Raw genomic sequence first — 12403 nt, 5'->3', positions numbered from 1 at the left:
CTGAAATATGGTCATTCTTCACTAAATTAATTAAAGATACCATATGTAAGTAATTTGGTCCAAAACCCTGGGAGGAAACAGACTGGGTGGAGAAGAGTGGATTTATTGAGTCTCTTGCTTAAGTTACATATTGTATCTTTAAAGTTGAAACACAATCCCACTATTGCACAAGTTTTTTCAATTTAAAATGATATAAACAGCACAAATCAGTGGAATTCAGCACTTTTATATTTAAGGTCCCCAGAGGATGAATCCTTAATTTTTAATATGTGTAAAATGTTTCTTGCAAAACAAGTGACAGCACTGAACGTAGCATGGTCTGCGTTATAACTGCTAAACACCATCACAGTTAGCACTGTGTCATTGGGAGAATACCCACTCTTAATCTTATTAGATTTCATTTTAAATCTGGACACAGTTTTCTGCAGTAATTTGTAAAAGTGAATTTTATTCATACTTTAGACATTTATAAAATATAAGAGTATTTGATTTACAGCTGAATAACGGATCAAACTTGTTGACTATCCCATTTCTAATGATCCACTGTTGTTTCCGAGCTAACTACCACTGTACTCCAAAGTTCCTGACACACAGATAGAGAAGAAACTAAATTAAATGCTGGTGTTCACAGTTTAATTGCACTTTAATATGGAGGCCCTTGTTATTAAAGCTGCTGGAAGCCTAATTGGAAGTGAGGCATGTTTGCCAGATCCTTAGCCTTTGGCTCAAACAGGGGGGAAAAAACATGACTGATGCACTAAAATGATCCAGGTCGAGGCTCAGAGGCCTGGCTGCCTCATTATCTACCCGACCACAGAGGCTTCCGCTGGGATCACTGATGAATCCTCTCTCTGTTTGTGTTCAGGGGAGCTGGCTGCCGTTCAGATGTTCATGGCAGCAGCTCCTCTTTTCTACGTGATCCTTATTAGCAATTACATTGCCAGAGGGCCTATTTATACACATCTGCTAAGACGGGGTGCTGCAGGATAAACAGAAACGTTCAGCAGGATTAATCAACTGCAAACCTGGTAAAATCAGGATAGAAGGAGGTGTGGAGGACGGGGAGGAGGTGAGGAGGGAGAGAGGAATGATGAAGGTGAGACAAAAACATGAGAGGGACAGGGTAAAGGAAGTAAGTACATGAGTTTTCATGCAGCTGAAACAAGCTGAAATAATGTCTTGGTATGTAAACAATGAAAAGCCTAACTAGCAAAACTTCTGTATGTCTCCAGGTTTTTAGGTTCTGATTGGTCCACAACCACCTGAGTCCGTATATTGCTTGTCCATGTCTTTGACATCTGTTTGACAGTTCCTGATGATTATTTTTGTTTCTTTGTTAAGCTTGTTGGGAGCTCTCTGTGCAGGGTGTTTATCTTTTGTCTGATTCTGTCTGTGTTTACTGGACGGAGTTGAAAGCGGGATCTTCTCATTTGACTCTTCCAACAAAGCAAATCTGCCACAAAATGTCAAATCATCAGTTTGAAGTAGTGGTTTAAACAAAGCGTGGAGGAAATTCTATAATCTGACTTTAACATCATTGTAGAAAATTACCTGCTTTGACTGAACCACTGTCATCAGAGCAAACAATCCAATAAAGCATCAACATCTAGTATTTGTACTGTTGTGTCCTTTTTTTTTACGATCTGCAGGATCAGCTTTTGAGGAAGCGTTAAGTATGGGACTGATTTCCTGTTAACATATGTGCTCATGCTCTGAGATCGAAATAACCACAGACACAGATTATTTTAAATATTCTTTATCATTTTCAAGTGGTCTACTTTGTAAAGTCCTTTAGGAAAAACAGATGCTGAGAGAAACCACAGCGTGTTGGCAGAGACTGTGTCAGTATTAAAACTTGGACCCTTTACTTGTAACTGGGTATTTTTACAGTGCAGTATTTGTACTTTTACTTAAGAAGCTGAATAATGAATTAATGCTGAATTAATGCTGACACAGCAGATCTTGAATGACAGATAACTTACAGCTTAGTAACTCTTCACGTCGTAAGTCAGCGTTAAGTGCTTTATAATTGTGTTTACTTCTGGTGTTATGCTTATAATTATGATCACATCAGTTTTGTGCATTAGGCGTCAACGCCATGAATCAAGTATGTGCTGGGAGACAGTTTGGAGTCAGAAACATATTTTGTGTCATGTCACGCTGCAGGTTTCACACTAAAATCTGGATGCATCACTGTGACTTGTAAGATTCAGTGTTTCCTGTGCAAAAAGCTGAGTGATGCAGAGATATTTGCATACCAAGATGAAAACTGTTATTATCAGGGGAGGAACACGCTTCACCAGAACAAGTTGAAACAGTGAAGTGTCCGACAAACGGAGCATTAACCCCCTTAAAATCCTGTTTACTCTCGCGCTTTCCTCATGCAGAAACATGGTGAAGTCAAATGTTTGTATTTAGCTCATAGCTTTAATGCCCTCTTCAGCAGATTGTGTAGGACCCCTTAAAATATCTGTATATATGAATAGTGTATGAACAATCTGAAATGTGCTTCATTACTCAACATCCTCGTGTTTCTGTCCATCGCCTCAGTGTCTGTGACCTTGCTTCAGATTGTCCTGTGACAGTGTGTGTCTTTGTTGCAGAGAAAATGGTGACAGCCAGAATGACAGACGCGCTGCTTGTCTGTTGGGGCTTGTTTGTGTCTGTTGCTATAACAACTGCCAGGCTGGAATGGCAGAGGCGCTGTGCCAGCGTCGGCCGCTGTGTGATTCATGGACAGTTTGGGCGGCGCTGCAGAGCTAAAGCTTGGCAACGGAGTTCAGAGGAACCAGGGAGGAAGCATCTGGTGGATCTGCAAGTGCTCACAAAGTTTGGCTCCAGCTTCTCCTGCTGCCACCCACAATGCACCAGCACATGCAGGACTCACTGCACTGCTAGAAACTATTGACTACTGATGCTGTAAGATCGTTTGAACAACAGCATCCACCGAATCAATTGCTGCTGCTCAGACAGAAAGTTCTTTTCTGGTCTTTGAAAACAAAGTGATCTCATCACAGCATTTATTGATTAACCGCCCAGGAGCTTTCAGTCATGTCGTACGACCTTTCTCAGCAGGCGGAGCTTGTCCCTGCACAGAACAGCACATCTCCCAAGGTCAAAAATAAACTTGCAATGAACCCTGAACACTGCTTCTCTGTGTATTTACAGAATAATATGGCTTGAAGACATTTTCCCATAGTCCCTTAGATGTTAGCGCCCATGCAAGAGTAAAGTATCAGGGGTGTCCTAGTGGTAATATAATGTACCATGTACCATGTACAATAGTTAAGGTGCATCAGCACGCCACCTTGTCCCAGTCCCGACAATCCTTGGTTGCATGTTGTATTCCACTGTCTGTTGCCCATGTTTTCAATCTATCTTTACTCTGAGTGCTGACGATGGCAGAAAATAATAATTATGTAGAAAAAAAATGTGTAAAATGATCAGTAATGTTTAAAATCATCGTTAAACATCCAGAACTTAAACCTTGTGGTGAGATTGTTGTACAAATAAATACTAAATATTGCTCATAGTTCAGTGAAATCAAATATAGGAGGGATACAAGAACATATATCATAAAGGTTTTCCTTATATCTTGAAAATGATTTGTGAATCACTCAGTAGATCGTATTTAATAAAGTATATAAGAGCTAGAAAACAGTCCTAAAACATGAGAGTCTAGAAACTGAAAGGGTTTTTTTTTTTGTATTATTTTAGGTAACATGATGCAATAAAGCCTTATGTGTTATGGTTTTAAACAGACTAGAGAACATTGATTTAATTGCATAGAGTGCATAAAAAAAATGACTTGAATGTGGTCAGTTAATGGAAACTCTTAATTTAAGTTCCACATAGAGACTCTGCAGAGACAGTAAAAACTAAATAAAACACACAATTTTTAAAAAGTGTTTAATCAGAAAGTCCTCGTCAACCCCGTCATTACTAAATCATGGGAATGCACAATGATCTTCATAAAACAGAGACCAAAATAAAAAACAAAAAAACAACAACAAATAAAAACACAGTTTGTTTGCTGGTTTTTACTGGAACTTGTGAGGGTCCTGGCTTCTTCCATCTAGCATCATTTTTGTTTTCACTGCGGGGCTTCAACCTGAACCGGAAACAGAGAAAACACACGTCAGAAAATGCAAAGCACAAGAATGGATTTGTTTAAAAGTCTTGTTCTATGTTTGACTTAACAAATATCATGAAAATGCATGATATGAACAAATGTAAGCAAATGAGTTGATAAATGGATCGTTGTACGTGTGCACGGCACCTGTCTATTTATATGCGTGGCTCTCGGTTCCACCACGTCCAAATCCTGAGAGCAGAAGAGACGGATCAAGAATAAGCATTGACATTAAAAACAAAAAGAGGTGTTTTACAATCAAATGTGACCAGAATCACTGTGATGCAGCCCGCTTTGCAGTTTGTAGTGTTATAACATGACTTAGATTAGATTATACGGAGAGGACGCTCTTACCTTTAGGTCCAAACATTGCACCGTAGCAGGGGTTGTTACAGTATGGTTTGCCATCATGCTGTAAGAGGCAGAGTTGTGTTAACATTGGGTTATAGCATCGATGTGATGTGTTAATATAATAAAAAGGAACTGAACTAGGATTTTGAAGGTAATTCTAGTTTAAATGGAGGATTTCTTTGTATCATTATTGTTCTATTTCATCTTTACCACAGGATAAAAACTGAGAACTGTGTATTATCACTGTATTTATTCATGCTGCACCTTTCTCTATGTGGGATCTGGTTTCAATTTGATAAAATACTTGGCAACCACTAGCACGATACTTTTGTCTTTGTTTGGTTTGTATTTAATTCCCCCAGAGAGATATAAAGAACATTTATAGCTTTATACTTGATGGATCCTTGCAGATTATTTAACCTTTAGTAAAGACTTGCCATTTAAACATATCAATTATTTAAAGTTCTAGCAGATGTTCATGTCATGTTCTTGACGTCTCACCTCTGCATGTGAGCCTGCTGACAGCGTCTTGTTGCATTTCTCACACTTCAGACAGGGCCTGTGCCAGTCTTTGCCCAGTGATGTAACTCTCTCAGCTGCCAAACACATCAAAAGACAAGATTAATAACCACAGGCCTGACCTTCAAACACAAAGAGAGCTACTGTTGTCTGCAGAGGATGCCCAGTGCCAGTTTCAGAGCAACAAACTCAGATAAGCTTGAAAACATTATGTGGGTGTGGTGCTCGATGGAGAAAAATAGGAGTGACAGCCCCTGAGGAATCCGTCCTTCTCCTCCTCATAAACTCTGATAAAGACGGTCTTTATCTGCAGGGCTGATCTGCACAAACACCCATCAGGGGGACTGTAAAAGTGGGGAGGAGTCCTTATCTTTATTGGAGGAGATGGACAAGGGTTTAGAAGGCTTCTGAGACGTTCACACGGTTACGAAAGAGACCAAGAATCTGCCCTCTTAGGTCAGAGAGGGCGACCATGGAGACCAAACACAGGAAATGCTGAAAATACTAAAGTGTTATCAGACGTCGAGGCCATTTCTACAAAATATGTCGCAAGTAATGAACCAAAGTCCGCTTGGCATTACGTCAGGAATGACCGCTGTAATAACTTCAGGTGGTGCCACTGGGCTCCAAACCTCCCCACATTGTTAGGATGTGACGAATAAGTGGCATGAGATTATGCAACAGGCAGCGGAAACAGGGAAAGCGTTTCAGGGTAAAGTTAAGCCAAAAGTGGTGGAACTAGGAATTTAAGACTGACGTCAAATAATAACTGTACTTAACTTCCAATAACAAACCAGCGGCTTGAGAAAACAGTGAGCGGGCAAGCAGCATGGTTAACGCTGAGCTCAGAGGCCGATCTGAGCCACTGCAATGACGCCCGTGTGTTGTCGTCTCTTGTTTGAATACAAATCTCATAAAACCTACTTTTGTGCAAGTGCTATTTAATTTATTTAATGATATAAGGCGTGCCAGACAGAATAGAGCAATCTGCTCTCTGCATCAGCTCCCACTGACTGAAGGATTGTGGAGACAGTCCCACATAAACAAACAGATACAAATCTGCCTGAAATAACATACCAGGAGAAAAGCTGTTTGACTTTTCCTTTCAATGCATCCCAAAAAAAAAAAATTAATGGACGGTGTCAACACTGTGTCATGCAAACAAAAAGACGATAAGAATACAGTGTAAAGATCTGATACCAACACCTCGAAATCTCAATAATTACAAAGACAAGCTAGAGTAGGCTCGCTGTTCCTGAACAGCCAGGATTAACTTAGTTCAGCACAAAGAATAGAACGAAATCCAGCTACTTAACACATTACAATCTACTTCACTATTTCTTTAACAGAAAGCAGTGAGGTGTGTTTAAATGTCAAAGCTGAAGAGCTTGTGGTTTTGCCCTTTAAAGACATTAACCATGATTAAGACTCTGTACAAATATAGGAACAACCACACATGATGTTTCTGTGCTTGTTTAAGTCAGTGGTGCTGCAGCAGAAATATAGCCTGCAGGGTTTCCAGTAAGAGCAAGTATTGTCTTTATTTGGAACTGGATCCCATTCCCTCTCCATCAGCCAGGCAGCCAGCGGTAGCCTGATTATTTCCATCTGAGAGTTTAGTGACATTAAGACAGATGAGCAGCAGAAGAGACAGGGTGAAGGATCAGAGCAATGAGGTGTGATGGAGATGGTCACAGACTGCAGAGGAATGGAGAAAGTTAATTTGAGGACAATGCTGAGATTGTGTGACCACAAAAAGACTGCAGAGCCTTCCTTTAGAGCACAACGCCCTCAAGAGCAGTTTCTCTCTTCACGCACTGAGGAGAAAAAGATAGGTTTGCTTGCTCTGGCTGGAACAAATGGGTTTGCTTGTTTTGGCTGTAGAAGGTTTATTCATAAAAAGGAAGAATGGGAAGCGGACGGCTCCAGAGTCGCACAGTCAATTCATCTGACTGACAGTCCAAAGACTTGGCTTTGTGTTTTGTTTTGGCCTCAGCTTCCGTGCATCTCTCTGTAGCACCGCCGAGCCGGAGACAATGCTGGTGAATGGATTAAGACAAATAAAATGGAGCCGTCTCTTTCCTCCCTGAATGCACTAATTGGTCCCTGTTTTTGATGGTGTCCTCTGGAGACAGACCTGCTGGATCGCGAAATTTCATCAGAGAAGAAACCGGCCTCTGCCGCTTCATCGAGCCATCAAGACAGACAATTCAATTCCTTCCAAGCAACTTGAAAACAAGGCCTTCTGAGGCATCAATCTACAGAATGCATACAGGCAGATATAGAACACAGACAGCAACTTCTGCTTAATTCTATTTCAGTGACACGTTTTAGTCCACTCTTCACAGCTACAAAACTTTGGTGCAAACTAACTGAGTACTGTGCATCTCTCATCTTTCTGCTTCACTACACTTTGGAAGTAGACTGTGTACTTTCTACTGCTCTGCATTTATTTCACAGTTGTACTTACTGATTAGTTTGCAGAAGTCTACAAACAGTAAGCACTACTCCATAGTACACAGAAAATGTTCCACTCTACAACAACAGCAACAAAACAAAAAGCTGTAATAACACTGGCAGGAGCCATGCTGAACAATAACTCCTCATACTCTTCATACTGAGCACATGATGCTGATAAAACTTCTGCACTTGTGCATAAAAACACTGAAATGCAGCAACTTTACTTGTGTTTTTCTATAAGTAACATGCACAACTCTCCCAAACAGGCCTGCGTAAAATGGACTTTTGCTCTCATACTATTTCACTGTAAAAAGATCCAGCGTGGTGTCATGTGCTCGTTACTCTCTTGGCTCACTTCAGTTCCTGTTTCCTCATTTGTACAGAATCCGCTACATTTCATTAATCAGGAAACGCTCCTGTGCGTTTGGAGGAAGATCAAAATAAAGACGTCGATCTTACCGAAGTAAACTTCCTTCTGGCACTTTGGGCACTTTGGCATTTTGGCTGCAGCTGTGCGTAAAGTGTGAATCTAGCGGAGACAAGCAGCGGTATCCTGTGCGTCTGCGGCTGCGCTCACGAACCCACCTGTCGGCTCTGACGGACCACGCCTCGCTCTGAAGCGCAGATGTGCGCTGCGTCCTGTATTTATAGCATCGAGGAAATAGTTCAACTGAAACTTTTCTGTTTTTTCTGACTGAGGGGAGAGGCTTAGGTTGTGAGAGCGCGTCTCCACACTCCCCACATTTTTACCAATCTATGGTTTCACTAATTTATGAACCACTAATCTAGTTTCTATTTTAAGAGACACATAAATTTGAACATAAGTTCATTTTATCAGCAGTTCATTTCCTTTCTTTTCCATTTTTTATCTACTATTATTGATTTATTTCATTTTACTTTGTTGCTCGCTGTTGGGCTTGGATCTGGTTCAGCCATGTTACATGGGAGGGTTCAAATTATGCACATTTTTAAGCATGTTTCTGTATAAACATAAAATACTATTTTTTACAGACACAAGTCATGATTCCTTTTGTTTTTTCTTGTGTAATAAAAGATAGGTTCCCCCCTGAAACCCCATAAAACTATAAAACTGTATTTATTTTGCTTAAAGTGCACATAGCACAAGTCCAAATGTGTCTGAGGTGCAGGATACATGATGAGGTGAGCACTAGAGCCCTGTTGTTTCCAGGTTATACAGTAAGATAACACAGTATTTGTGTAATGTTAATGATTTCACACCTTTCCAGAGTTCAGTAGACAGAGCTGCTGCAGAACAATTAAAAGGCTCTCATGCTAATTATCCAAACGCTAACGACATAACCATCAAATAAAAGATTAAACCAACATAAAACTCCTGTATGTTCCACAATAAAAATGTTAAAGTCAAGTTGATGAGCCGTCAACTTCTGATCCTCCATTATTTACTTTGTCGTGCAGCAGTGAAGGGACTCCACCAAGCTGATAACTCACCTGATGAATAATCCAAGTCCAGGTGAAACTACTGAGCTGGCGTTAAGACAAACACCCCCACACACACACCTTTGTTTTGCTTTGTGAACACTTTAATGCATGAGTAGAAACACAAGCAAAGTACACAAGTACAAGAACAATGTCAATTTGATAATTACTGCTAATTACTGCTAATACTATTACTAATTACTGCTAATACTATTACTAATTACTGCTAATACTATTACTAATTACTGCTACTGTTTCCAGTCAATTGCCGCTTGAAGTCTTTGTCTCATAAATGTCAGCAAATCTTCAGCATGGTCTCTTTATTATAATTATTAGTGTTAAATATCACCTAGTACCAGTTTAAATCTTGAACTACGTCCAACAAACACAATGCTACAGGTTTGTGCATGATTGCACTCATGCTGATGAAGGGGATGATGAAGATGATGTCAGACACTATTTGTGTTGGACTCTGTTTTGACTGTGTACGCACAAAGTCCTGGGTGTTAACATTACAGCACCAGTAGATCACACCCACCCTGACCTTTAACCCGAACAGTAGGTAGTCGTCACAGTAAACCTCATGCGTGTGTGTGTGTGTGTGTGTAACGTTGTTCTTTTATGTGGTGTACACACATGTTGCATGACACACCTTCAGAATGAATGTGTCTCACCACAGTTGAAAGATAACAAAGCATCTAAGGAACCTTTAAATCAAATCTCCATGGTTACCAAACAAAAGCTGATGTGGTCAATGTGAAAGCCTGTGATGCTTTTTACTCATTTAGAGGTTGAAAAGTCAAGCTATTCAAAATGAGATTTAACTTTCCATTATTCTGATGTGCAGTCTCATACTCGGATTAATAAATGAGAATGGATCAGGGTTAAACCACAATAAACACATGACATGACCTATAAACTTAAACTGCAAGTGTTTGGCAGTCGTGCAGCAGCCAACTTGCCCAAGTAAAGAAAAAGGAATCTTCCAAGTCTGACTCGTTTTTAAAACTCTTAGTTTCTGCGCTTTTTAGGTCAGGCTGACAGAGGCGGATTTACCTGCAGGTTTCTGCCGCCTGGAGGAACCTCCAAAGTGCCTGGGGCGTGGGGTTTGCCTTGTAATTTTCCTCACTGGATGATTTTTCATTAAATCTGGGATGCCAAGCAGAAGCTCTGCCGTCCGCAGATTAATCAGAGAGCTAATCTTTTCCAGGTAGCTGAGAACCACTACTCAACAGCCCTCCTCAACCGGGCCTCTGAGGTTGATGTTCCCCTGATGTCTCGGTTACTGCTTTGTAATTACATCTCACAGCGATCAGCCCTCCTCCCTTAAATTAGACAAGATTAACATGGAGGGCTTATGGTCTGCATCAGTGACCAAGTAGCATGAACGCACTAATAGCTACCACATGAAGACATTAGTGTGCAGTGTGTGCATTAATGGGTACATCAGTCCACAGCAGAGACATGCAGAATAAAAGGATGCTGTACAGCTGACTGTGGAACAACACAGACAAATGAAACAGCATTTGGACTCGTTTAGTTCGACTAAAATAGCTCAAATGTAGTTTACATTATATGGAACATTACATTTGACAGATGCTTTTCTCCAAAGCGACTTACAAGTGCGGTACAAGGTACAACTTACTGCAGGTAGGCCACAGCTGGGATTCGAACCCCGACCTCTTGCCACTTCACTATCCAGCTGTTCATTACTTATCAATTTATCTGACTTGATGTGTGTTCTCCTAAACTCAGATACTCACTATGAAGTGTATTAGTTTGTTTTTTTCAGATGTAGTATTTGAGGACATTTTCTCTCCATGCACTTACACAAGCATGCAAGGCCTCGAGATTAGTTTTGCATTTGCTTTGCATTACATTTAAACTCCAACTCCACCACAATACAGCACAACGTTGAAACCTTTAACATTTATTTTATGAAACACTAGATTTGAATCTAGCCTCCTGTATTTGGACTGAATAGAAGAATAGTGTCATGTTTTCCACTGGGACAAGAGTCACCTGACTTTTTTATGTTCTCTTCCCATCATTCAAACACATTCAGACTCTGTGGAGACCTTTGAACAGTAAATTCATATGATCCAAACGCGCCTGACCAAAGGCCAATGCTTGTTGCGACCTTTGGCTCAGCACAGTAAAGCTACTGTGTTCTACTGTCAAATAAAATATGTTTTACTTGTGAGAGCCACTAAATTTTGTAGCCTGAAATTACAGCCTGCTAAATCCATACTTGCTGCGAAATGTGCTCTGTTGAAGTACTTCATTATATAATATTCAAACAAAAACATTTAATTTGGGAAAACTGAGGCCTCTCAATTTGCTGAACAATTACTTGAAAAAATGAATGCATTACTTGCAGAGCTGCAGAATGAGACCAACAAACACGCTTTCTGTACTTCGACTGCAATATTTTGCTCATTATGTGCTTGTTTATATAAGCAGCACTGTAATTATACACAGCGATGAATCAGGAGCCATGAAGAAAGCACAACACAAGCAAACATGATCTGGTTCTAGAAAATCAGGGAGTGAAGTAAAACAAGCCGTAGCAGGGTGTCGGTCATCACTCCCACAAATCTGTCAGATGGAGACGAGGCTCGGGAGAACATGGAGACAGGAAGCACCACAGCCTGTTGGATGAGGACACTGTGTTCATTCAGTCAGACGCATGTTGTCAGACCGCCTCAGCCAGAGAGGGAAGTAGAGTTTCACTCACTTGGAAACTTACAACATACTGATACTGATACACAAACATTTAGACACAGACATAATCAGTTTCATATTTTTGTACAATGCATCGACACCAATGAGAGAATGCACGTGTACACGCAACAACATGAGGAGCACGAACAGCAGCTTGCTGCTCTTTCCACCTTTTTAAAAAACTTTTCTGACCAAAACTGTGCCATTAAAATCCTTTAAAAACACTTTCTCACAGACCCAAATCAGTCACCGACATCCTCCAGACTTTTCCGGGGTCACTGTCTGGGCTCTTTATCTCTGCGCTCCTTTGATGCTCCCATTACCTCACGCTCCACTGTAGATTTCCTACAGTAAGAACAGAGAAAGACTTTGTTGCGGTTGCTGAATCTGTGGTTGCTGGATTGATCAGTTGTCCCCACATCTGAGCTAAAAGTCTTGATTGGTTTTGTGCTGCAGGCAACTGTACAGTGAGTAAGGATCAGATGTGTAATCAAATCCCATCTAGTAATGATCTAATCAGAGCAGGAAAAACAAAACACTGTAACCGTCTGTGCCAAAACTACGACTGTGTACAGTGATATGTTGAAATATTGCAAAACCTTTTCCCTTTTGTAAATATTACAACACTAAGCTAACCCTGCGCTACACTACAACAGAACAAACCTTCAGAAAGGTCTTTCTAAATTGCACTGAGCTTCAGCATCGCTCACTGACATGTTTGCATCCCATCGTCTTGGAGGCACTCGTCGTCTTTCTTCA

At 40.6% G+C, this 12403-nt stretch overlaps 1 protein-coding gene across 1 annotated transcript; it reads right to left on the bottom strand.

Moving 5' to 3' along the window:
- Positions 1–3892: 3892 nt before the first annotated feature.
- On the bottom strand, positions 3893–8090 carry crip1 (cysteine-rich protein 1). The gene is made up of 5 exons (XM_026340263.1): positions 7922–8090; positions 4985–5079; positions 4487–4544; positions 4280–4324; positions 3893–4111 (listed from the first exon to the last, which is right to left on the bottom strand). The coding sequence occupies exons 1-4, from the start codon at positions 7959–7961 to the stop codon at positions 4284–4286; spliced, it is 234 nt and encodes a 77-aa protein (XP_026196048.1). The 5' UTR covers positions 7962–8090; the 3' UTR covers positions 3893–4111; positions 4280–4283.
- Positions 8091–12403: the final 4313 nt, after the last annotated feature.

This window comes from Anabas testudineus, chromosome 22 (genome assembly GCF_900324465.2).
Source record: "Anabas testudineus chromosome 22, fAnaTes1.2, whole genome shotgun sequence".
Lineage (NCBI taxonomy): Eukaryota > Metazoa > Chordata > Actinopteri > Anabantiformes > Anabantidae > Anabas > Anabas testudineus.
This window is presented reverse-complemented; position numbering and strand designations above follow the sequence as displayed.

Coding starts and splice junctions, on each gene's coding strand:
- crip1 (XM_026340263.1), bottom strand. CDS start 7,961: ATGCCAAAGTGCCCAAAGTGCCAGAAGGAAGTTTACTTCG. Junction 5,080..7,921: donor CCAGAAGGAAGTTTACTTCG/GTAAGATCGACG, acceptor TGTGTTTGGCAG/CTGAGAGAGTTACATCACTG. Junction 4,325..4,486: donor TGCAATGTTTGGACCTAAAG/GTAAGAGCGTCC, acceptor TTCTGCTCTCAG/GATTTGGACGTGGTGGAACC.